Consider the following 26649-nt stretch of genomic DNA (forward strand, 5'->3'; position numbering starts at 1 on the left):
TTTTCAGTTTATAAATTCTGTGTAAAGGAGCCGTTTGTTGAATCCACATGTAACACGAGATCCACTCTCAACATGTCACGGCTGATTTCAGCACCAGCTTTGCACGAACAGCGCCACTCAGGCGAATGAGAGGTTATTTGCGGTGGCGGCTGAATGCGTAGCTGTCCCAGTACTGAGGCATGGTGAACATAGACTGTGATTCCGAAATGGAATCGCTTGACATGAAAGCTGTTGCCATAAAGGAAGAATTAAATGAACACCAGTTTAAAACAATAGAGCGGAACATGTATTCATTATTCTTTGTATGAAACATAGATATGTTGTTGTGTTCACAGTTTACGGGCCTTGCTTTATTTTTCAGAGTCATTGTCTGTAAACGATTTGTCATATGATGGTATTGCACATAAAGCAGGAAACTGTTCGTTCATTTATGTGATTTATTTCCCCACTGGAATCACATAATCCTTTTTTTTTTCTTTGCTGAATTCCATTAGTTTCCTCTGAGAATCTTTTGTACTATATCCGCAATTTTTGGATAAAATGCACGCATGCGCTTCCTGCTTCGGTCTGTAAGTGCCGCTGTTGGTTAAGGAGGCGAGATTCTGCAGCACCCCCCATTTTACTGCGCATTTACAGACTGAGCAGAACACAGAGAGACGGTCTGCGCTGGTTGCGGATTACAGCACATACTTATGCCGGAGAGAAATCGGACCCGTTAAATCTTTATTCTGCTCAGTGGAGGAGTTACTGAGGAAATATATATTACAACTTCTACTTACTACTTTTCGTTTTATTTTGCTTTAGGAGTGCGTATGGCGTTAAAAAATATACTCTGCGTGTTTCGGGAGCGAGCTCGAGTCTCGCTTTTTATTCTTCTCCTAGCGTGTGTGGTACAAGGGCAAGTGAGATACTCCATACCGGAGGAGATGGACAGAGGCTCGGTCGTCGGTAATATCGCTGAGGATTTAGGAATCGACGTTAAAAGGCTGAAGAGCGGCCGAGCGCGCATCGTCGCTGGGGACAGCAGTCGGTACGTGGAGCTTAATACAGACAAAGGAATACTGTCGGTGAACGAGAGAATCGACCGTGAGCTTCTGTGCGAAAAAATATCTCCGTGCAGTTTCAGTTTTGAGATTATTCTCGAAATCCCGATTCAGTTATTTGAGGTCATTGTTGAAATTATGGATGTGAATGATCATGCTCCGGTTTTTCCTAAAAATGAAATTAATATCGAAATCAGTGAAACAGCTCTCCCGGGTGCGCGCTTCTTACTGGACAGCGCCTTCGACCCTGACGTTGGAGTTAATACCATACAGAGTTATAGTCTCAGGCCCACGGACAACTTCGTTTTGAAACACAAAAGCCGTTCTGATGGAAACACGGATTTAGAAATGATTCTTCAGACTCCCGTGGACAGAGAAATGCAGGAGGAACTGTCTCTAATCCTTACTGCAGTTGACGGAGGAAATCCACAGAAGTCCGGAGATATGAAAATAAATATCAAGATTCTAGATGCTAATGATAATGCGCCTGTTTTTACCAAGAAGCTCTACCGAGCTGCTGTTTCTGAAAATTCCCTTAAGGGAACTCTCGTGACAAAAGTAAGTGCGACGGACGCGGATAAGGGCGTTAATGGAGAGGTTACCTATGCCTTCCGGCAAGTAGCGCGAAACAGTATGGGATTGTTTGAAATAGACGGAAGATCCGGAGAAATATTTGTGTTGGGAAATATTGATTTTGAAAAAGCTAATAACTATGAGCTAAAAATTGAGGCGAAGGATCATGGCGGATTCACAGATTCTTGTGATGTAATTGTTGATGTTATTGACGTAAATGATAACATCCCTGTCATTTCTGTTACATCATTCACAAACCCCATTTCAGAAAGCGCATTGCCAGGCACTACTGTTGCAGTTATTAATGTGAAAGATTCTGATTCAGATGAAAACGGACAGGTAACGTGTGCCATAACTCAAGATATTCCTTTCACTATTAAGTCGTCCTTGAGAAATTATTACACCTTGCTGTCTGATGAATTTTTAGATAGGGAGAGTGTCTCAGAATATAACATTACTATCACTGCGACAGACGAAGGGTCGCCCCCTCTGTCCAGTAAAAAGACTTTACATTTGAAAGTGTCAGACGTCAATGATAACCCACCAATATTTCAAAAGAGAGTCTATTTTGCTCATATTTATGAAAACAACTCGCCCTCCGTGTCTATTTTCGCTGTTAGCGCAACTGATGCTGACTGCTGCCAAAATGCGCGAGTGTCCTATATCCTCGAGGACACAGAGGTTAGTGGGGCACGTGCATCCTCATTAGTTTCGGTCAATTCCGAATCCGGTATTATTTATGCCACGCGCTCATTTGATTTTGAACAACTTCGTCAATTAGAAATAAATATCAGAGCTCAAGACGGAGGCTCTCCTCCACTGAGCAGTAATGTGACGGTTAAAATCTTTATCCAAGATCAGAACGACAACGCGCCGCAGATCCTCTACCCATTACAGACTGGCGTCTCTCTGGTGGCTGAAATGGTGCCTCGTTCAGCAGATGTCGGCTATCTTGTCACTAAAGTGGTCGCTGTGGATGTGGACTCTGGACAGAACGCCTGGCTCTCATATAAACTGCTGAAAGTCACAGACAGGGCGCTGTTTGAAGTGGGCTTGCAGAATGGAGAAATAAGAACTGTACGCCCGGTCACTGATAAAGATGCTGTGAAACAGAGGCTTACTGTTGTAGTGGAGGACAACGGGCAGCCCTCTCGCTCAGCTACAGTCAATGTTAACGTGGCGGTGGCCGACAGCTTCCCGGAAGTGTTCTCGGAATTCACGGACTTTACGCATGATAAGGATTACAACGACAACCTGACTTTTTATTTAGTCTTGGCCTTGGCTGTAGTTTCCTTCCTCTTTGTCTCATCTTTAGTGGTTATAATTTCAGTAAAAATTTACAGATGGAGACAATCTCGTCTCTATTATCAGTCTAATCTCCCGGTTATTCCTTATTATCCACCCCTGTACGCAGACGTTGGAGGGACAGGAACTCTGCAACATGCATACAGTTACGACGTGTGCAAGACAACTGACTCACGGAAGAGTGACATTAAGTACTTCAGACCTTGTAGTCAAAGTATCATTAACTTAGACCCTAGTGGAGCACAAACTCTACAGCACGTGCTGAAGAAGGAAGAGTGCATTGAGGATTCGGGTATTCAGGTGAGCTACCATGATGAGAAAATCTTTCACGAGCACGTCTGATATTATAGTGAAAGTGAATTCAAGTTTAGTTTTCTTTTGTGTCAGTTTACTCTGCAGAAACCATTCAATTATATGTTTAAAGTTCTTTATTAAATATAATTCGTCAATTTTTTTTGACGTTGTCACATTTTGTTTCCGTAAATAAAACCGAAATATTGATCTGAAATTGAGTATATTTTAAATTACTGGGGTTAACTATGATCGTCCATTTCTGTGTTCACTTTGAGTGTCACGCATAACGTGAATTTTTATCCATTTGTATTTGAAATATAACAATAATAATAATAATTATTATTATTATAACCTAATGATTATCATTATTATTATTACTATTATAACCTTATTATTATTAGTAGTAGTTGTAGTTGTAGTAGCCCGGTTTTTCTGTGCTGAGGAATTTTCTTCTTTAAATGAAGGATCGTATACTGTAGTTATCATAGTGGAAGTATTATATGTTTTACGAGTTCGTTCTGTTACATTTTGTCGAATCATATCACTCTGATATTCCCAGTGAAGCATCAGTCAATAGGAAATGTCTTTAGTTTGTTGTGTTCCGTCTCGAACGATTGGACGAGATCTGTATTTCAGGCGTTTGTCTGTCTTTATGACATCTCCCACTGCAGGAGACACTGGTCAGCTGAATCGGCCACGTCATTAGATATGACGTCCGATATATTTTTGTGAGGTGTTAATGGGATCTGTCAGTAAGTTTTCTGTGTCGCTGGGTTTATACCACGGTTCTTAAGTATTGATATGATTCTGTTGGTATTGTCGTGTTCTTATTCATGTAATTTACTGCATACAGTTTCTGTGCACTGCAGATATGCCAAGTCACAAAATAAATGCAACTAACAGCATGGGGATTGCTCTGTTTTATACGCTTTTGTGAAAGCGTGTGCAGTTAATCATTACCCGTAGAGATCGTTTGCAGTTCTGTATCTGAACTCTGAGCGCCGCTGTCGATCAGTGTAGGGCGATTTTCTGAGCAGATTTCCAGCCGGACCTCCCTCAGCATCTTGGTGTATAAAACACAAAAAGCCTCGCGCAGCGTCGCAGACCAGAGCCCGACACTAACAGTGGAATTACCGAGCTTCGGTGATTTCAGTTCGACGGAAATCCCTCGATTGAAGTGTCTTTCTCTTTAAACTGGAATTGAAAACAGTCTGGATATATTTGTATTTGAGATCATTTGACCTGCGTGCTTTCATATCACAGAAAATGTCGGTCAGAACAAAAGCATGGCAAGTACGACTGTTTCTCTCTGTGCTTTCTCTGGGCTTGGTGTCCGGGCAGGTTAGTTACTCCATATCGGAAGAAATGGCCAAAGGGTCGGTAGTGGGTAATATAGCGCAGGATTTAGGGTTGGATTTAAAAAGACTGAAATCGGGCAATGCGCGTATATATACTGGAGACAGTACTGAATATATTGAGCTGAATAAAGATAGGGGGGTTCTCCTTATTGAAAACAGAATCGATCGCGAATCTCTCTGCGGTAAAACCAGCCCTTGCGCTTTACATTTCCAGGTTATACTGGACAGTCCCATGGAATTATACCGAGTAACTGTGGAGATCTTGGATATTAACGACAATGCGCCCAGCTTTAAAAAGAGCGAGATGCGTTTGGAAATAAGCGAGTCCGCTTTACCTGGAGCGAGATTTGTGCTGGAGCGAGCACTGGACCCGGATGTTGGTATCAATGACCTCCAAAGCTACTCTCTTAAACCCACCGACAATTTTGTGCTGAAGGTCCACAACCAGCCCAACGGAGGTAAAAAGGTCGAAATAGTCCTGCAAAAAGCGATGGACCGAGAGAAACAGGACGAGCTTTCTTTGTTACTAACAGCTGCGGATGGCGGAGAGCCGCAGTTATCGGGTACAGTGCAGATACGTATTAATGTGCTTGACGCTAATGACAACACTCCTGTTTTCACCCAGACGGTTTATAAATCGAATATACCAGAGAGTGCGCGCGCAGGCACTCTGCTGACCACTGTCAGCGCACGCGATGCAGATGCTGGGTCTAATGGACATGTTACGTATTCTGTCACCAGCAGCATCGACGGTGTCTCTGAACTATTTGCGATAGACGAAGAGAATGGTGAAGTGACACTAGTGGGTGAACTGGATTATGAAAAATCCAAACATTACCAAATTGACGTAGAGGCCAAAGACCACGGGGGACTTTCAGATTCCAGTAAAATAATCGTGGAGGTTATTGATGTGAATGACAACAGCCCTGTGATTAATGTCATTTCAAAGTCGAGATCAATACCGGAAAACTCTCCCCCCGACACAGTGATAGCAATGATCGGTGTTCAAGATCCGGATTCTGAGAATAACGGCCGCGTGCGCTGTACTTTGAATGAACATATTCCATTCACAATTAAATCAACGTCAAACGATTTCTTCAGTTTGATTACTGAGGGTGTTTTGGATAGGGAAACGGACTCTGAGTTTAACGTCAGTGTAACCTGTTCTGACGAGGGAGTGCCTGCTCTCTCTAGCCGCATCCTTCTAACTGTTCGTATCTCAGACGTTAATGACAACGCGCCGGTCTTTCAGAAAAATGTATATGAGGCTCACATAAAGGAGAATAACAGCCCGGGAATGTCAATTTTTTCAGTTCAAGCCATAGATTCTGATTGGAACCAGAATGCTCGTGTTTCTTATATGCTGGAGGAAGGGGCTGTAAATGGCGCGTCTGCCTCCTCATATGTGTCTGTTAACTCTGACAGCGGAGTCGTACATGCGTTGCGCTCTTTTGACTACGAGCAGATCAAGGATTTCCAGTTCCGCGTAAAAGCGCAAGATGGAGGCTCTCCTCCACTGAGCAGTAATGTCACGGTTAAAATCTTTATCCAAGACCAGAATGACAACGCCCCGCAGATCCTCTACCCAATACAGACTGGCGTCTCTATAGTGGCTGAAATGGTGCCTCGTTCAGCAGATGTCGGCTATCTTGTCACTAAAGTGGTTGCTGTTGATGTGGACTCTGGACAGAACGCCTGGCTCTCATATAAGCTGCTGAAAGCCACAGACAGGGCGCTGTTTGAAGTGGGCTTGCAGAATGGAGAAATAAGAACTGTACGCCCGGTCACTGATAAAGATGCTGTGAAACAGAGACTTACTGTTGTAGTGGAGGACAACGGGCAGCCCTCTCGCTCAGCTACAGTGAATGTTAAGGTGGCGGTGGCCGACAGCTTCCCGGAAGTGCTCTCGGAATTCACGGACTTTACGCACGATAAGGATTACAATGACAACCTGACTTTTTATTTAGTTTTAGCCTTAGTTGTCGTCTCAGTTCTTTTTGTCGTCTCCATTATTGCGATTATTTCAGTAAAAATCTACAGATGGAGACAGACGAGGCTGTATTATAAGTCAAACGCGAATCTCCCAGTTATTCCATACTATCCCCCGCTTTACGCAGACATTGATGGCACCGGAACTCTACAGCACGTGTATAATTACGAGCCTTGCAGAACTCCTGACTCGAGAAAGAGTGACGTCAAGGTCTTGAGACCTTGCAGCCACAACGCGCTAAATATGGACCTAAGTGACGTAGGGACGCTGCGGACGGAGGAGACAGAGGTTCCTGTGATACGGGCGGAGGTGAGACCTCCTTCCCCATGAATATTCCCCAAATCAGTTCTGCTCTTATACTGTGCACTCACTCATAGCGAGCTACTGCAGCTTCAACTTCTGCTGTTTGTTCAGTTCTCAAATTAATGAGCTGTTATACTGAACTGGGTGTTAGTTTTACATTATTATTAGAAATGTTTAATTTTCATGATGATAATGGTATTGAAAATAAAAAAATTTTTTATAATAACATTACTATTATTAGTAGTAGTATATAACTATAAAACTCTGAGATTTTCAAATTTGTGGTAGGAAAATACATAGATGAAATGCAGGGTCAGTGTCTGTCAGTTAATACAATCAGTTCTGTCCAATATGGAGTTACTAAATGAATTCAGTCAATGCACAGTGTGTGAGGGAAGAGCTCCATGCTGGGGACAATCTCTCCGCTTCGTGCTGGAAGCAGTCTCTCTGCTTTATCCTGGAAGCAGTCTCTCTGCTTCATGCTTGTCTCTCTGCTCCATGCTGGAAACAGTCTGTCTGCTCCATGCTGGAAACAGTCTCTCTGCTTCATGCTGGTCTCTCTGCTCCATACTGGAAACAGTCTGTCTGCTCCATGCTGAAAACAGTCTCTCTGCTTCATGCTGGTCTCTCTGCTCCATGCTGGAAACAGTCTTTCTGCTTCATGCTCGTCTCTCTGCTCCCTGCTGGAAACAGTCTCTCTGCTTTATGCTGGTCTCTCTGCTCCATGCTGGAAAGAGTCTCTCTGGTCCATGCTGGTCTCACTGCTCCATGCTGGGGACAGTCTCTCTGCTCCATGCTGGAAGCAGTCTCTCTACTCCGTGCTGGTCTCTCTGCTCCATGCTGGGGACAGTCTCTCTGCTCCATGCTGGAAGCAGTCTCTCTGCTCCATGCTGGGGACAGTCTCTCTGCCCCATGCTGGAAACAGTCTCTCTGCTCCATGCTGGGGACAATCTCTCTGCTCCATGCTGGAAGCAGTCTCTCTGCACCATACTGGTCTCTCTGCTCCATGCTGGAAGCAGTCTCTCTGCACCATACTTGTCTCTCTGCTCCATGCTGGAAGCAGTCACTCCACTCACATAAGACAGTCATGTGATCTGGGTCATGTGACCATTTTCTCCTGGGTGTGTTCAGGATGAACGGTCTCTATGGTTACCCCCTGAATGCCACATTCTCCATTTTACTCTGCTGTCAGATTATTTTATCCGGAGCGATTTGCAGTGCCAGCGCAGGATCAGGATCACATTCCTCCTAAAGATTTACGGCATGGTGCATCTCTCTCTCAGATGAGTTTTCTCCTGTGTGGTGGGCAAGCAGTGGGTGTAAGCAGAATCAGCGCGTGATGTTACAGGCATTTAGCAGACGCTCTTATCCAGAGCGACATACACAACCTTTTACATAGCATTTTATCAATCAATTTTTATTTGTATAATACTTTTAACAAAGGAGCTTTGTCACAAAGCAGCTTTACAGAGAACCGGCCCCCAAAGAGTAAGCCTAGGGTAACAGTGGCAAGGAAAAACTCCCTGACTGATAACAGAAAGAAACCTTGAGCAGAACCGGACTCAGAGGGGGAACCCATCTGCCACGGGCAGGCACCGGTTTGTTATGGAAATGGCTTACATGAAAACAGATAAATTATAATACATAAACAGCCAATCCAATATTAATTAAGTCCAAGCAAAGGTGACAAAGTTGATTTTACAGTGCTACACTGCCACCCTGCAATACCTGAAACTGCCAATATGTCTATCTGACTTCATTACCCATCATCCTCGCTCTGAATCCATTACCCATCCTGCCCCTCGACTTGGTCCCATTGCCCATTATGCACTCTCTCTGACCCCATTACAGTCAGATGAACTCATTAAGTTCAGTGCCCATTTTCACAAAGGAGTTCATTGAGTCTCTCTCTCCTTCCTGAATATTAGACTGTGCTGTACTGTATTATTGAATTAATAATTCTCTGTGCTTATTCTACACACACACTTTCTGTGTGTTATCTGTGCTTATTCCACACACCCACTCTCTCTATGTTATCTGTGCTTATTCCATCCTGCCAGTGTAGACCATGGCTGTGCGTTCATGAAAATCATGTCTTTGGATAACGGAAGACATCTGTGAAGTCTGTGATCATATCTGTGTGGTCTGTAGTCCGCTCTACCCCATCCCTCTCCCCTCCCCTCTCCTCCCATCCCCTCTCCTCCCCTCTCCTCTCCTCCCCTCCCCTCTCCTCCCCTCTCCTCTCCTCCCCTCCCCTCTCTTCCCATCCCCTCTCCTTTACTCCCCTCTCCTCTTTGTCCCTGTGCTTTTGCTCAGGGCAGGCAGTGGGATGTGTTGCCATGGTAACAGGCAGTCGGGTGCAGAGCCTGTAATGTTGCTGGAACCACTCACAGGGGTGTGAAGAAGTTCTGTGAGCTGCTCACTGTATTTAGAATGAAGACAATTATGATGATGTTGCTGAAGACTCAGCACTTTTAGATCACTCATACTTATCAATACTACCGGCTGAGTTTTGCCAGTGGCCTGTGTTGCAGTTATAGTGATATTAGTAATCAGCTGTCAACAACAAACTGAGTTGAACATTTCTCTCAGGCCTGAGAAATCTGCACTGAGACTGTATGTAGCAGGCCTGTGAAATCTGCACTGAGACTGCGTTGCAGACCTGTGAAATCTGCACTGAGACTGTGTGTAGCAGACCTGTGAAATCTGCATTGAGACTGGGTGTAGCAGACCTGACATGTTTTTATTTCTGTATTTATTAAGAAATCTCTTTGTCTCTCTTTCTTTCTCACTCTTTATTTCTCTTTCTCTCTGTTTCTCTCTTTCACGCTGCTGCTGTGGTTCCATCACTCTGATTTCCCTCAAATAAGGTAACAAAAAATCTATTACCACTCAAATCCCCCCACTCCCCAAACACACAGGCACACACACGCACATACACACACACTCGCACACACATGCACATACACACGCACACAGCACACGCGATCATCGTCCTGTTTATTATGAGATGACGTTGCATATAATATGCATTTTTCTGCCTTACATTTTGGGTAAAAATGCAGAAAGTGCTGATTCATTTGACAGTCACTGTGCTTTTAATGCTCGTGTTGTATTGTGCTGAAGACAGCTTCGCGTGCCTTTTTTCTCGCGCAGCGAGAAGGGCGTGTCTTTAAGGCAGTGAAATCTGTTCCGGGACCGCATCACGTGGCGCTGTTCACGGAGGTGGTGCTGAAACCTGCTTTTCTCGGCCGCTGCTCCCTCTCTCCGATTTGCTTCTGGACTACATTGAACGGAAAAATCCCGCCAGTGAACGAATCAGTATTTATTCATACCATATTTATATAGCTGATAGTCATCTAGCTGAAGTGTAGTCATGATATTAGGCATTCTCTCCTTCTTCTATTCTCGCCCAAATGCATCTAGCGGCTGTTCGGTGTTGCGAGGGGTATTCGAGAATACGGTTCCTCTTCCATTGTCCGTATAGTAACAACGATCTGATTGGCCGATTGGCTCGTTGAAGAGAAATACTTGGTCAAATACGAGCGCACAGGGGTGTTTTGTAGGTCAAAGGGGAAAAAAACGCTGTTTATGAGTTTGGCGTAAACACAGCCACCAAACGGCCAATCCGTCAGTTAATACTGACTTTTACAGCGATGTGTTGTATGTTACTCTTTTAAATATCTTGATTATTAAACATTTGCGATATAAGTTATGATCGTGTTAGTTTGGCCTGGTTTAATATCAGAGAGTCAGCGGACCCTACCGACTGACACCTTTCCCTGCAGGGTTAACACAGTCATGCTGCTGTAATCTCTTTGAAACGACTGAATGTGACTGTCCTCTGCTCCTGTGAAAGATGGATGAATAATCTGCTCTTTCTTTTGTCTTCCAGCAGAAAACTCCCAGTGACTGGCACTTCTCTCAGAACCAGAGACCTGGGACCAGCGGGTGAGCAAATGCACAGACACACACACACACACACACACGCTACACACACACACACACACACACACACACACACACACACACACACACACTACACACTATACACACACTGCACACACACACACACACTACACACTACACTACACACACACTGCACACACATATTTACACACACACACACACACACTACACACTACACACACACTGCACACACATATTCACACACACTACACACACACACACACTACACACTACACACACACTGCACACACATATTCACACACACACACACACACACACACTGTGGTGTGTTAAAACCGTGTGTTCAGCTGTGTGGTGCACACTGCAGCTTCAGTGCACACAAGAGACCAGCTTTCACACAGTGAGAGAAACTTTCGCCATGGTGACACGGAGTGGGTGGAGTCTGATAATGGCTCCAAGTGGGCGGTCATGAGTAATCAGTTCTGCGAGGTGATAGGTTCCCCGCCCCGATGTGGGCGGGGCCAGCTGATCCCTCCTGCTCTGTGTTTCAGCAGAGGCAGGCCCCAGGGCACGCAGGAGAGATGGCATCCCCATGGCAACAGCAGGTAGCGCCTGTGGTCTGCGTAGCTGAGAGTGAGCAGGCTGCGCTGGGCTGTGCTGGGCTATGTAACCTTTGTAGTTTCCCTCTGTTGGATTAGGCTGTGTTTACCCCTGTAGTTTCCCTCTCCTGCGCTGTACTATGTACTGCTCCTGTTTTTGTGCTGTGTCTGCATCTGTGCAATATTGCAGCCTTCTCCGTGTTGAATCTGCCTCCGTCACAAGTGTCACGTGAAGTTTTACTGCTTCAGCTTTACACAGCTGTGCAGCGGATGCTGTGGCTTCACGCTTGTCTTAGCAGCTTGTGCTGTGAGTGTGTGAGGCTGTCGTTACTCCCAGGGCTGGCAATAGGGAGTGTGCGCTGTGATTGTGTGAGGCTGTCATTACTCTCAGGGCTGGTAGTGGGGAGTGTGTCGTCTGTGTGCGTGAGGCTGTCGTTACTCTCAGGCCTGGCAGTAGGGAGTGTGTGCTGTGAGTTCTACGTGTGAGATCATTCAGTGAAAGATTTTATATTCTATAGTAATTTAAGTGTTCTGTGTTCACTTTGTTACATGAAGCAGTTTTTTTTGTATTGATTTTTTAATTCATGGATGAAAAGCTGAAATCAAAGAAGTCTTAAATGGTGAATCTGTACTCCTGCTGAATGTGTGCTCCTGCTGAATGTGTGCTCCTGCTGAATGTGTACTCCTGCTGAATGTGTACTCCTGCTGAATATATACTCCTGCTGAATGTGTACTCCTGCTGAATGCGTGCTCCTGCTGAATGTGTACTGCTGAATGTGTACTCCTGCTGAATGTGTGCTCCTGCTGAATGTGTACTCCTGCTGAATGTGTACTCCTGCTGAATGTGTACTCCTACTGAATGTGTACTCCTGCTGAATGTGTACTCCTGCTGAATGTGTACTCCTGCTGGATGTGTACTCCTGCTGAATGTGTGCTTCTGCTGAATGTGTGCTTCTGCTGAATGCGTGCTCCTGCTGAATGTGTACTCCTGCTGAATGTGTGCTCCTGCTCAATGTTTACTGCTGAATGTGTACTCCTGCTGAATGTGTACTCCTGCTGAATGTGTGCTTCTGCTGAATGCGTGCTCCTGCTGAATGTGTACTGCTGAATGTATACTCCTGCTGAATGTTTACTGCTGCTGAATGTGTGCTCCTGCTGAATGTGTGCTCCTGCTGAATGTGTGCTCCTGCTGAATGTGTGCTCCTGCTGAATGCGTGCTCCTGCTGAATGTTTACTGCTGAATGTGTGCTCCTGCTGAATGTGTACTCCTGCTGAATGTGTGCTCCTGCTGAATGTGTACTCCTGCTGAATGTGTGCTTCTGCTGAATGCGTGCTCCTGCTGAATGTTTACTGCTGCTGAATGTGTACTCCTGCTGAATGTGTGCTCCTGCTGAATGTGTGCTCCTGCTGAATGTTTACTGCTGAATGTGTGCTCCTGCTGAATGTGTACTCCTGCTGAATGTGTGCTTCTGCTGAATGCGTGCTCCTGCTGAATGTTTACTGCTGCTGAATGTGTGCTCCTGCTGAATGTGTGCTCCTGCTGAATGTGTGCTCCTGCTGAATGTGTGCTCCTGCTGAATGCGTGCTCCTGCTGAATGTGTACTCCTGCTGAATGTGTGCTCCTGCTGAATGTGTGCTCCTGCTGAATGTGTGCTCCTGGTCACTGATACTAAACCATTTGTGGACAATGAATGAGTTCAGGAAGAAACACAGGTAATGAACCAAACCAGCTTTGTGTTAAAGTATTTTTAAATAACAAGCGTTCAGTCAATTAAATTAATTATTAGTTCGAACATAAGCCAGCATACACAGAGGTACTCCAAGACCAGGGCTGGAATTTCAGCACTTTTTAGAGATAGTCTCCCATTTTATTGCTGCAAAAGTAATTGGACATAATCTGAAATAGACATAATATTTAGTACTTGGTTGCAAATCATCTGCATTGATGGCTGCCTGAAGTCTGCAACCCACAGACACCAGCAGACGCTGGGCATCTTCCCTGGTGATGCTCTCCCAGGCCTGTACTGCAGCCATCTTCTGTTTCCGTGCGTTTTGGGGGATTTTTTCCTTCAGTCTTGTCTTCAGCAAGTGAAACTTATTCAGTCGGATTCAGGATGGGCGATTGACTTAGCCAGTCAATAAAATTCCACTGTATGGCCTGGAAAACACATTTGCTTCAGCAGGGTGTTTGGGGACATTGTCCAGCTACAAGGTGAAGTACAGAGCCAAATCAACAAAAAATGCATCATTTTCCCAATACTTTTGCATTCATCTGTGTGCTGTTCAAATTTAAAATTGGCTGGCAGTAATTTTGCCTGTGCTGCAGTCTCTCCTGATTGGTCGGTGTGTGGCTGACCCCGCCCCTCTCCCCTGCAGAGCTGGACCCCGCCCTGAGGACTCTGGAGCTGTGAGTGGGACCAGCCCCTGGCCCAACCCCCCCACCGAAGCCGAGCAGCTTCAGGCCCTTATGGCTGCTGCCAACGGTGAGCCTGCGCCTGTCCTCCCCCTTCTCTCCCTCCCTCCCTCCCTCCCTCCATCCCTCTCTCTGTCTCTCTCTCCCTCCCTCCCTCCCTCCCTCCATCCCTCTCTCTGTCTCTCTCTCCCTCCCCCCTCTCTCTGTCTCTCTCTCCCTTCCTCTCCCTCTATCTCTCTCTCCCTTTGTCTCCCTCCCTCCATCCCTCCCTCCATCCCTCTCTCTGTCTCTCTCTCCCTCCCCCTTCTCTCCCTCCCTCCCTCCCTCCCTCCATCCCTCTCTCTGTCTCTCTCTCCCTCCCCCTTCTCTCTGTCTCTCTCCCTCCCCCCTCTCTCTGTCTCTCTCTCCCTTCCTCTCCCCCTATCTCTCTCTCCCTTTGTCTCCTTCCCTCCATCCCTCTCTCCGTGTCTCTCTCCCTCCCCCTCTCCCTCTCTGTCTCTCTCTCCCTTCCTCCCCCTCTCTCTGTCTCTCTCTCCCTTCCCTTCCATCTCTCTGCCTCTCTCTCCCTCCCCCCTCACTCACTCTCTCTGTCTCTCTCTCTTCTTCTCCCTCCCTCCCTCTCTGTCTCTCCCTCCCTCCTTCTCTCTGTATCTCTTCCTCTCCCTCTCTCTCCTCCCTCCCTCCCTCACTCTTTCCCTCTTTCCCTCCCTCCCTCTTCCTCCCTCTCTCTCTCAAAGCAAGAGTTACAAAGGGCAACAGTAATAACAAAAACAGATCAATTTAATTAAAAAAAAATAATAATAAAATCAACACTACAACCTGTAAACTATTATATTGTACTATAATACACATATATGACTCTCTCTCTCTCACTCTCTCCCCCTCTTTCTCTCTCTCTCTCTCCCTCTCTCCCCCTCTTTCTGTCTCTCTCTCTCTCACTCTCTCCCCCTCTTTCTCTCTCTCTCTCTCTCCCTCTCTCCCCCTCTTTCTCTCTCTCTCTCTCACTCTCTTCTCCTCTTTCTCTCTTTCTCTCTCACTCTCTTCTCCTCTTTCTCTCTCTCTCTCTCTCTCAGAGGTGAGTGATGCTACAGCTACCCTGGGCCAGCGCTACAATCCCCAGTTCACTCTGCAGAATGTTCCGGACTACCGGCAGAACGTCTACATCCCTGGCAGCACCGCAACTCTGACAGCCAATCAGCAGCAGCCGCCACAGCCAGCCCTCCCCCAGCCCCCACCTCCCACCGACGCCCCCAAACCTGCACAGACCCCCGCCAGCAAGAAGAAGTCCACCAAGAAGGACAAGAAGTAGGAGGAAGAGGAGGAGGAGGAGGGTTTCCTTCTCTGTTCCAGGTGGAGATGCTGCAAGCGTAAACATGTCCGGCCGTTTGTATCTGAGTTTGCCAGCCGTGTGTGTGTTAATGGCAGTATGGATGTACTTCAGTGTGTGTGTTAATGGCAGTATGGATGTACTTCAGTGTGTGTTAATGGCAGTATGGATGTACTTCAGTGTGTGTTAATGGCAGTATGGATGTACTGTTAACTGGGCTGGAGGGATCGTGATGGAATCATTTTTGTAATTTCAACCAGGACAGATTTGAGATTGATAAGATAATTCCAGGCTGTATCCTCTAAGATAGGTATACATCAAAATGAATACTTTCACTTAAATATTTTTGTCATGTTGAATATTTTTGTTGTTAAAGTAGATGCTTCTCGTGGTGCAAGATTGATAGTATTTTTGCTGAGGTTAATTTAGAGAGGATGAGTTTTGGCTTTCTGCTGTAGGTTTTAGATATAAAGTGGACCTTGCATGACCCATCCTTAGCAAAAGACTTAAAACTACAGAACTTGCGCTATGCATCAAATGAAAACAGTTTTTACAATGATCAGAGAAGAATGTGTTAAGAAAACAGATGCATTAACTTGGCTTTTAGCAATCAGCAAACTTAGCTCGGCTTGGATAGTTAAAATGATTTGTAAGATTTTATGGTTCTTGATGACACATTTAGGTAGAATTTTAGTGTGGTTTCAAGCAGAAAACCAGATAGCAAGAGACTCTGGGCCGAATCTAGGCTGATTCCAGCCCAAAGTCAGCACTGCCGGGCCAGAATCGGCACAGATTCAGCTCAGAGTCGTTTGTGATCTAATATAGTTCCAATATTCTCAGTGAGTCTCAGAAAATGTTTGTTCTAACATTTGTATACTCACTGTTCTAAAGCTTTGTACTAAGTACTTGACAATACTCTGTACATGAACTCACAATTTCTCTGCTTATATTCTCTTTCTCTCTCTCTCACACACACACTCATACACACTCACACACACACACAAAGAAAGCAGAATATCAGATCTCTGGACTAGGTTCACGGTGATGATTTCTGTCTTTTTTCTGAATCAGATAACGTGGGCGTCATCCAGTACTGACCAATCAGAGCAAAGCAGAGAGTACAGGTGTGTGGCACTGACCCAGTGAGGTCAGTGTGTGTCAGTGCATGAATACCGGAATGGGCCAGATTCCCACACACAGACCTTCTTTCTGACTGCTGTGGTCCTCTGTAAATAACCACACAGGCTAAGAGCTGTGCGGCCCACAGTCCCTCCCACATGGATACTAATAGAATGTTTTACATAATTTTTAGAAAAAAGAAAACACCGAGAAGTGTTGAGTCCTGTTGGTGTTGCTTAGCACAGGAAGTGCTGCCCTTGTGTAGGAATCCCGCTGTACATAGTGAGCAGTGCGTCGCAGAGACTCTGTGGGGTGTGATGCCTGTTCTTCTGTTTTATCACCGAAACCAAGCTGCAGGAAACTGGAACAGATCTCCTGTAGATTTTCTGTGTTTGTATTTTCTGTGTTTGTGGAATTCCTTTCCTGTCTCATATAAATGAATATATATGTGTCTGCTGCTCAGCTGCACTACACTTCTATATCTTCCCCTCAGTGTTAATCATTAATTTTATATTATAATGTTTATATTTCTGTTTGTTATTTCCACACTGACATTTCAAATAAAAGTTGAAATGGTAACATGGACTGCAGTAAATCTGTTATTTGGGGTTGTGTTCTGTAAATTGTTACTATAACAGTGCAACACAAGTGGCATCATCATAGTACGAATTAATTCAACACCATAAAATGCATTTTTATTTTATGAGTACTGGACATGGTCATTGATTATTGACTTTAATGACAGACTGGCATACAGTGCTCTAATCCAATCTCAAGGCCAGTTCTGTCAAACTTATGATGAGATCTCATATTAAGGGTTCTGACCAAGCGGCCAATACCAGGCTGCATTTTTGAAGCTCACTTCCTGGTTTTGTTGAGAGATGTTTATCACAAGCAACAGTGCAGTTGGCTCCAGTATAGGTGTTTCGGCCACCCATTTCAATGCAAGTAGAAGGTAGGAATATGGTCAAAGTATGAAGCAAATCATTTTCTCTCACAAGGAAATGCAGTTGCAATAGGTGTTTTAATAGGTCTAATGTTTCTAGCGTCTCTCCCACGCAGGCACGCAGGCACGCAGGCACACGCAAGCACATCTCATCCTTGGGCTGATGTAGTAGAAGGCATTCGGTCTGCCCATCCGTTTGCCTGAATGAAGTTTATGATGCAGGGGCTGTGGTGTGCTAATGGCGCCATCATCTACGTGGAGAAGACTAGGCGTTCTGTCGCTCTTAAGGAGAAGGATATGCGAGTCAGTTCGTGGGATTAATTAACATTCAGCAGAGGTTAATGTAGTAAAACATTGAGATCAACAATATGGGTTGTATGCTTAATTGTCTGAAAATACACGCATCTCAACCATTAACCACGCCATTCCCACACAGGCTGCACGGCACGGGGACAGGGATACTACTGGTTTTGTAAAAAAAAAAAGTTTAAAAAAATAAATAATAAATAAATAACTGCAGCACGCTATGGTCTTCGCGGAGAAAGACTGCCCAGGCCAACTTTCGCCGACAGACAGCAGGTAAGACCCACCATGTACAACGTTCGTCTAGGGGGCCGTTTTCCTTTCATTTGTTTGAATTTGATTTTCTTTTTTTGACGTTTTCGCACGTTTGTTTACAATCCTACGGTTCGTTGCGGTGGTTTGGGCATGCATTATTATTGGTTGCATATTTAAATCGCAGTTTGTCCTACTGACGTGAGGAAAACTGACTTTATACGTATGCTTGTAAACCAAATTAATCCTGGCGGTGATGGTGGTTTAGGTGGAAATGGAGTAGCGTCAGCTCTCTTAACAATTTGCTGAACTAGAATTTGTGAATGAACGGCTGAGGCAGACTGCGGCACGGGACGCAGTTGCGTTAGAATCACAGAGAGAGAGGATAGAGTTAGAGCAGCGAAAGAGAAGTTAAGCAAATAGAGAAAATATATAAAATCTGGACAAGAGGAATAGCGTTTGGGGTTTGAATAGCGATTGGAGACTGAAAGGGTATTTGACAGCTTTGTGAGATGTATACAGTTGGTCCCTCAATTCACTCAACATGAACTTGTTTTATTTTTGTCTTTTCATGAAAGGAGGTCAATGCAGCTCATATTCATATTTGTATAAGCACCTGCTTTAGCCGCAGACCAAGTGTCTTATACCATCCTCTGAACGCTAGAGACTGCAGTGTGCGTAAAAAAACCCCAAGAGGGTGGCTGTTTCTGAGCTGGTGGAACCTCCACGGCTGGCACCAACAATCATGCCACTTTCAAAGTCACTTAGATCACAGGTTTTGCCCATTCTAATGTTTGGCCGAACAATTAAGCCCTGTTATGTCCGCATGCTTTATATTGTGAGACGTGATATTGAACTGCTGTACCCATTGATATACTTTATGGGCTGGGACAGCTTCCGTAAGTGTAGGGAGAGGGGGTGGTGCAAAGAGTGAGAGGGGAAGAAGAAAAAAGGCGTGGGAGTCAGGGAGAGAATGGGACCGATATTTTGGATTGGAGGGAAGATTGCTAGATGTCCAGATAGTTTTAAAAGCGATAGATAACCCATGCTGTATTACAAATGGGAGTAAACGCCGTCCGTATTCTTCCGAGGAATAAACAAATTGAAGGCTGAATCCTTGTGTCGGCTGGCTGTCTCCAGAACTTTGCTCACGCTACAGGAACACTGCAGGAACGAAGCGCTTACCCAAGGCCTTACTATACAATATGTTGAGGTTCAGCCACATAATTCGCTGTTTGGAGGGACAGGCTATTTGCAGTAACGAGCAGGTGTACCTATAACGTGGCCGGGGATTTTACGTCTCACTGAACAAAATGCTATAATATCCTTATGTATTTTCTACTGTATCCCGAAAGTGAAAAAAATAAATCATCCACAATGAAGGAATAATCCGAGCACTAATCTCTAGCTCATAAACCACAACCTAAACGTTCAACCCTAAAGTCAATTTCAAGCCCTTGGAGTCACATTAAAAATGAAATTTTTCTGTTAAGACGGACAATTTAAATCTTATTTTTTAATTTATTAAATAAAATAGTCACGAGACATTTCTAATTGTTTTTTTTATTATAATTTTTTTAATTTAATCTGAGAGTATAAAAACCAATATGAATCATTGCATTTATATGGTAGAAAATCTAATGGTGTTCTTTATTGTTCTTTAAGAGGAGAACCTGTGCACCAGGTTTCTTGACTGGATATTGCACTGGCAAGGAGTTTCGTTTTGAATTGTTTGCTATAGCACCACCATGTGACCAGGTTGGATATGGTCCTGTGCAGGCATGCTAAATAATACATAAATAATATCTCCTCTAATGAACAGGCACGGCAGTAATTGGGGGCAGCAGCAATGGTGTATTATGGGGGTCAATAATCAGGAGCAGGAGTGATGGTGTATTATTTAGGTCAGTAGTAATCAGGAGCAGGAGTAATGCTGTATTATGGGGGTCTGTAGTAGTCAGGAGCAGGAGTAGTGGTGTATTATTTAGGTCAGTAGTAATCAGGAGCAGGAGTAGTGATGTATTATGTAGGTCAGTAGTAATCAGGAGCAGGAGTAGTGGTGTATTATGTGATCCTGTTACCTCTCTTCCTCACTGTGATCCTGTTCCCTCTCTACCTCCTCTGTTCTTCTGTTCTCTCTCTTCCTCCTCTGTTCTCCTGTTCCTCCTCTTCCTCCCCATGCTCCTGTTCCCTCTCTTCCTCACTGTGCTCCCGTTTCCTTTCTTCCCCATGCTCCTGTTCCCTCTCTTCCTCCCCGTGCTCCTGTTCCCTCTCTTCCTCACTGTGCTCCCGTTTCCTTTCTTCCCCATGCTCCTGTTCCCTCTCTTCCTCCCCGTGCTCCTGTTCCCTCTCTTCCTCCCTGTGCTTTGGATGAATTGATTCTCTGTCTGGCTCCAGCTTAAGGCTTCTCACAACTAGTAGCATGTAGGTGACATTTGCCATTGCACCTACTAATCGCCATCTTGCAGACAACACTGCCCTCCAGTGGATAGAAATAAATGCTGCATGTGACCCATATTCAGGCCAGTGCTGCCTGTTTACCTCACTGACCAATCACAACGAGGAGCCAGCAACAGAGACCAATCACAACCAGGAGCCAGCATAAGAGACCAATCACACCTAGGAGCTGTTTGTATGATTTTGTTTCTGGCTGTCAAAAGAACTGCATGAAATCTGCATCTGTCCATTTGTTTTTGTTTGTTAGCTAAATACAGTGCGCGTGAGCTGGCACACTGCTCTCTGCCAAGCTCCTTTTTCACCTGGTTTGGCTTTAGGGAAAGTTTGTTTTCCAACATTAGCAGGTTGCTATTAGATAAATAGCTGCCCAGCTATTTTAGCTGTCGTTAGGCATTGGTACATTAGTAATGTATATATGTGACTGTACACACACTGCTCGAGCTTCCTGAACATGGGACTGACTCACCCCTGAGTCACATTAACAATCAACATCTCTGGCCAATCAAAGCGTAATGAAGTGCCTGTCCCCTTCCTCTTGTGACCCTGCAATAAACTCACTGCTTGATGGATTAGGCATCTGTTTGTGGCAGGAACTCCCCCTTTCAGAAGAAAATGGAGAATCTGATTTAATACACTTTAAACATTGAAGTGGTAGTTAATGTTTTATTGACAGCTCCAATATAACGAGCCAGTCAAATGTTCAGATGCCCAAAATCATCTACTGCTGTGGTTCCAGGGAACGCATGTGGGGTTCTGTCACATCAGTGAGTTTGTGAGCATAAAAACTCACAAAGAACTGGGAAACTGCAGGAAAAGTCTGGTCTAACCAACCAGACACAGCCCATAAGGGCCTGGATGGCCATCGCTGCGCGCCCCAACCCAGACCTCGCTATGTCGCGAGACAGAGCTGCTACCGTCCACAAAGTAAACCAGCTGTGTGCAGTTCATATGTGCTCTGGCAAGCACTGTAAGCACTGTAGTCTCACAGCAAGATGATCGTGAGTTTGAATCTCGGCTTGGGGCCATTCTGTGCAGAGTTTGCATGTTCTCCCTGTGTTTGCGTGGGTTTAATCTGGGTACTCCGGTTTCCTCCCATGCTCAAAGACATGCATGTTAGGTGCGCTCCTGCAGGTGCCCTTGACCAAGGCACTTACCTCAGAACTGTTTGACCCCCGGGTACTGCACTGTGGTTGCCCACTGCTCCTAGGTAACTAAGGATGGGTCATATGCGGAGGACAAATTACCCCACGGGGATCAATAAAGTAAAATTTGTAAAAAAATAAAATCAATATCTTAATCTCTCATGTTCACAGATGGCTCCTGTTGCTCTGGAAGCTGACAGGCCTCTCTCTCCCTTGCTTTAATATTTGAATACTGCAGAGAGTGCATGTCTGACGCTGCCATGGAAGTGAGAGAATATGGGAAAGTATGAAAATGAGAAACATATGGAGGAATAATGAGGAACAAACTAGCTTGCATATCATTTCTGTTAATCCAAAACTAGTCTCTCTCTCTTTCTCTCTCTCTCGCACACACACACACAAACAGGGTAGTGACCGGGTGTACTCAGGGCAGCGTTTTCTGTTCTGTTTCAGTCATATCAGTGTTGGAGGAACATGTCTAAACAGTAACAGATTAATTTCAAGGCTAGTCCAGCCCAATACATTCTGTAAAACAGCATCTGCACCGGAGTAAATTAGCCTAGAGCGCCCTCTACTGGGAGAAACCACAGCAGCAGGGCTCAGAGTTCAGTGGGCATTGTTCAATAGAGTTGATCAGTGGTAGTTACAGTACGCCATGTTCAGTGATCAGTAATTGGTATTTCGTGGTCAGTATACAGTGATCATATTTAGCGAGCAGTAATTACAAGTCAGTGATCAGTGCCTGATTTATGAAGTGTGATTTATTGAGGACAGTTTCAGAAACTCCTCCTAAAGCTTGTGTGGGGAGCGCAGGAGCTGGTTTGTGGGGAGTATAGGAGCTGGATTGTGGGGAGTACAGGAGCTGGTCTGTGGGGCTTATAGGAGCTGGTATGTGGGGAGTATAGGAGCTGTGTGTGGGGAGTATAGGAGCTGGTATGTGGGGAGTATAGGAGCTGTGTGTGGGGAGTATAGGAGCTGTGTGTGGGGAGCACAGGAGCTGTGTGTGGGGAGCACAGGAGCTGTGTGTGTGGGGAGTATAGGCGCTGTGTGTGTGGGGAGTATAGGAGCTGTGTGTGGGGAGTATAGGAGCTGGTTTGTGGGGAGTATAGGAGCTGTGTGTGTGGGGAGTACAGGAGCTGTGTGTGGGGAGTATAGGAGCTGGTTTGTGGGGAGTACAGGAGCTGATTTGTGGGGAGTGTAGGATCTGTGTGTGTGGGGAGTATAGGAGCTGTGTGTGTGAGGAGTATAGGAGCTGTGTGTGTGGGGAGTATAGGAGCTGTGTGTGTGGGGAGTACAGGAGCTGGTTTGTGGGGAGTATAGGAGCTGGTTTGTGGGGAGCACAGGAGCTGTGTGTGGGGAGCACAGAAGCTGTGTGTGGGGAGTATAGGAGCTGGTATGTGGGGAGTATAGGAGCTGTGTGTGGGGAGTATAGGAGCTGGTATGTGGGGAGTATAGGAGCTGTGTGTGGGGAGTATAGGAGCTGGTATGTGGGGAGTATAGGAGCTGTGTGTGGGGAGTATAGGAGCTGGTATGTGGGGAGTATAGGAACTGTGTGTGGGGAGTATAGGAGCTGTGTGTGGGGAGCACAGGAGCTGTGTGTGGGGAGCACAGGAGCTGTGTGTGTGGGGAGTATAGGCGCTGTGTGTGTGGGGAGTATAGGAGCTGTGTGTGGGGAGTATAGGAGCTGGTTTGTGGGGAGTATAGGAGCTGTGTGTGTGGGGAGTACAGGAGCTGATTTGTGGGGAGTGTAGGATCTGTGTGTGTGGGGAGTATAGGAGCTGTGTGTGTGAGGAGTATAGGAGCTGTGTGTGTGGGGAGTATAGGAGCTGTGTGTGTGGGGAGTACAGGAGCTGGTTTGTGGGGAGTATAGGAGCTGGTTTGTGGGGAGCACAGGAGCTGTGTGTGGGGAGCACAGAAGCTGTGTGTGGGGAGTATAGGAGCTGGTTTGCAGGGAGTATAGGAGCTGGTTTGAGGGAGTATAGGAGCTGTGTGTGGGGAGTATAGGAGCTGTGTGTGTGAGGAGTATAGGAGCTGTGTGTGCGGGGAGTATAGGAGCTGGTTTGTGGGGAGTCAGGAGCTGGTTTGTAGGGAGTCTGGAGCTTTGTGTGGGGAGTGTATAGAATCTGTGCTTAAGTGCAGAAGCACAGGGTCTTCAGACTCAGTGATACTCGGCTCTTGGTCGTGTCCTCTGTTTCTAACCCTAACCCTAACCCTTAATTATGGGTACAGTTTAAACTTGCAAGGCTCAGAATGTGCAGGAGAATATTCAGTAAGTTTAATTAATTTGTGGTTGGAGCTCCTGCTATAACAGTAATCAGCAGTAAACGAGGCTTCAGTGGATTAAAGGGTCAGAAGCTGATCAGAATTCTTGCTGCACTAATTCTTTCACAGCTCTGATATCAGCATGTTGAGCTGAAACTTTCTCACATCGAAAGAACTCAGCTCACAGAACAGCAGATTCTCTGCTCACATAACAGCAGCTTCTCAGCTCACAACAGCAGAACTCTGCTCACAGAACAGCAGCTTCTCTGCTCACAGAACAGCAGAACTCTGCTCACTCCACCTGGATGGCCAGCCACCATCTGAAGCTCAACCTCAACAAAACTGAGCTGCTCTTCTTCCCGTACAAGACCTCCTTGCTTCGTGAACTCTCAATCACGGTTGATGGCACCACAGTGACAGCCTCTCACTCTGCCAAGAGCTTGGGGGTGGTCCTGGATGACCAACTGGACCTCAAGGAGCACATCAAGGCAACATCACGGTCCTGCAGATTCCTCCTGTACAACATCAGGAGGATTCGACCATACCTGACGACGCACTCCACCCAGCTGCTTGTCCAGGCTACGGTGACCTCTCGCCTTGATTACTGCAACTCTCTCCTTGCAAACCTGCCAGCTTGTGCCATACAGCCACTACAGATGATTCAGAATGCCCCTGCCCGACTCATCTACAACCTCCCCAAATTCTCCCACGTCACTCCTCTGCTGCGATCACTTCACTGGCTACCGGTCGCTGCCAGGATCCGGTTCAAAGCCCTGACCCTTGCCTACACTGCCGCCAACAGGACAGCCCCCATCTACTTGCAGGACATGACTCAATTCTATGTGCCTGCTCGACCACTCCACTCTGCGGCAGCAGGGCGTCTTGTAACCCCTCCCACCCGCCCAAAGGGATCACAGAGCTTCTCCACCCTAGCTCCCCAGTGGTGGAACAAACTCCCCGTCCCTCTCCGAACCTCCCCCTCACTATCCATCTTCCGCCGTGGCCTGAAGACTCATCTCTTCAGACTATACCTAGACTAACCACCACCACGCTGTATTAAAAAAATAATAATAAATTTAAAAAAATACCCTTTTTCCTGTCACTTGTTACATGTTGCCCCATCCCTGCACTTCTTGGTAATTTGTATTTGTCCTAATACTGTAGCTTATTCTTCTGCCTAGTTGGCTTTGCAGATGTTAGACCAGGATAGTGTTCATTGTTCTCGGCTAGAAATAGCTGTACAAAATAAGTAATTGTACCTTACTGAACCTGTGTTCAGCAGTTGTCTACGATCATGAAAATGCACTTTTGTACGTCGCTTTGGATAAAAGCGTCTGCCAAATGAATGTAATGTAATGTAATGTAAAGAACAGCAGAACTCTGCTCTCAGAATGGCAGCTTCCTGCATCCTTAGGGCAGGCTCGAGCCTCATGGTGAATCCACATGAACACATTCAGCACAACTGATCTTCAACCAGATGCATTTCAGAATTTCTTAAATATTTAACTGGCATTTAAGAGCATTTAATGTGCAGCAGCATGCAGTATGATGTGGGCTATTATATGATACATGTAATGTGATCTGATTTATAAGCTTGATTTTAACAAAAAAAATATTGCTTAAAACAACAGTTTTTTTGTCCCCTGGAATGTTTGTTACTGGGAAAGCATTTCCCCCACCCTCCCCTCCATAAAACAGGAAATTATCATGAATGTCCAGACATTCTGTATTTAACCTCAGTAGGGCTGTTCAGTACAGCGTCTGATATTTGTTAATAAAATTGTGGTACTATTACTTAAATGGTTCGTGATATTTTCCTACATTGGTGTTGGTTGAATGGTTTGTGATATTTTCCTTTACTGGTGTTGGTTGAATGGTTTGTGATATTTTGTGTTGGTTGTCATAGTGAACAGCAATCCTGCTGTTCTGAACAGTACTGATGCTCAGAACAGGATGTTTGGTTAGTCAAGCGACTTGTGGAATGAGGTCATGCCCTTAGGTCACATGCTGTGATCATGTGACACTTCATCTCACTCACACCTCCATTCAGCCTATAAACAGTAACCCACCCCCTCCCCCCCGCACCCCCCGGTGCCTGCTTTCTCATATATGCATGAATGTAATGGACAGAGCCAGGGCTGCTGCTAGCATTATTACAGTGCTATATATAGCTGAAAAGGGAGTTTTCATTCATGTGAAAAGGACAGAAAATGGCAGAATGAGCAGCACTAAGGTGAAATCAAAGTGGTTATATGAAGGAGGGTATATCTGAGTTTGTGGAAGTGCATATGAAAGAATGAGAGATAGTGTGAATGTGTCTGTCAGAAAGGGAGAGCAAGTGCGAGAGAGAGGGGGAGGGGAAGAGAGAAAGACGAGGGGGAGGAGAGAGGGAGAACTCATCCAGAGGCAGGAAGCCGTTGTTTCACTGCTGCTCTTGATCGTATTTCTTTAATCCCTGAAACTGTGTCTGTGTGTGAGAGAGAGAGTGTGTGTGTGTTTGTGTGTGTGTGCGTGAGAGAGTTTGTGTGTGTGTGTGTGTGTGTGAGAGAGAGAGAGAGCTACTGTGTGTGTGTGAGACAGTCTGTGTGTCCATGTGTGTGTGTGAGAGAGGGACTATGTGTGTGTGTGTGAGAGAGAGAGAGAGTCTGTGTGTGTGTGTTAGAGACTGTGTGTGAGTGTGTGTGTGAGTGTGTGTGTGTGTCTGTGTGTGTGTGAGAGAGAGAGAGAGTTTGTGTGAGTGTGTGTGCACAGTTTTTAGTGTAATATGTAAATATGAACATGATTATTGTTTAGTGTAATGCATTAACATGAATCAGAGCGGTAAAATGGGGGCTGTAAGGGCAGCACAAAATGGCCGAGCTCCTCTCATCCGTGGCCCAATGGCTCCCCCTACTGGCCACTGCGGGAACATAGAAAATGTTTACATTACATTGCATTACAGAGTTAGAGTTTACTGTGTCACGGTGCAGACATGACCCCGATCTGCCAACGCTGGAGAGGGGGGGGGGGGGGGGGGGGGGGGGGGGGGGGGGG

At 45.7% G+C, this 26649-nt stretch overlaps 1 protein-coding gene across 50 annotated transcripts in view; it reads left to right on the forward strand.

The window, feature by feature from the left end:
- Positions 1-26273, forward strand: part of LOC118235439 (protocadherin gamma-A11-like) — a 90130-nt gene extending 63857 nt beyond the window's left edge. For 11 of the 50 annotated variants that reach the window (XM_035432802.1, XM_035432799.1, XM_035432810.1 and 8 more), the window contains 5 exons: positions 10765-10817; positions 11351-11401; positions 13772-13878; positions 14882-15343; positions 26261-26273. In XM_035432802.1, the coding sequence (XP_035288693.1) occupies positions 10765-10817; positions 11351-11401; positions 13772-13878; positions 14882-15117 (447 nt within the window). In that variant the 3' untranslated portion in view covers positions 15118-15343; positions 26261-26273. Of the gene's footprint in view, positions 1-10761; positions 10818-11347; positions 11402-13771; positions 13879-14881; positions 16836-26136; positions 26148-26260 lie in introns of those variants that run through there. The other 39 variants (XM_035432796.1, XM_035432794.1, XM_035432808.1 and 36 more) reach the window with 7 other exon arrangements.
- The last annotated feature ends 376 nt before the right edge of the window (positions 26274-26649 follow it).

The sequence above is a fragment of the Anguilla anguilla genome, chromosome 9, assembly GCF_013347855.1.
Source record: "Anguilla anguilla isolate fAngAng1 chromosome 9, fAngAng1.pri, whole genome shotgun sequence".
In the NCBI taxonomy this organism is placed as follows: Eukaryota; Metazoa; Chordata; class Actinopteri; order Anguilliformes; family Anguillidae; genus Anguilla; species Anguilla anguilla.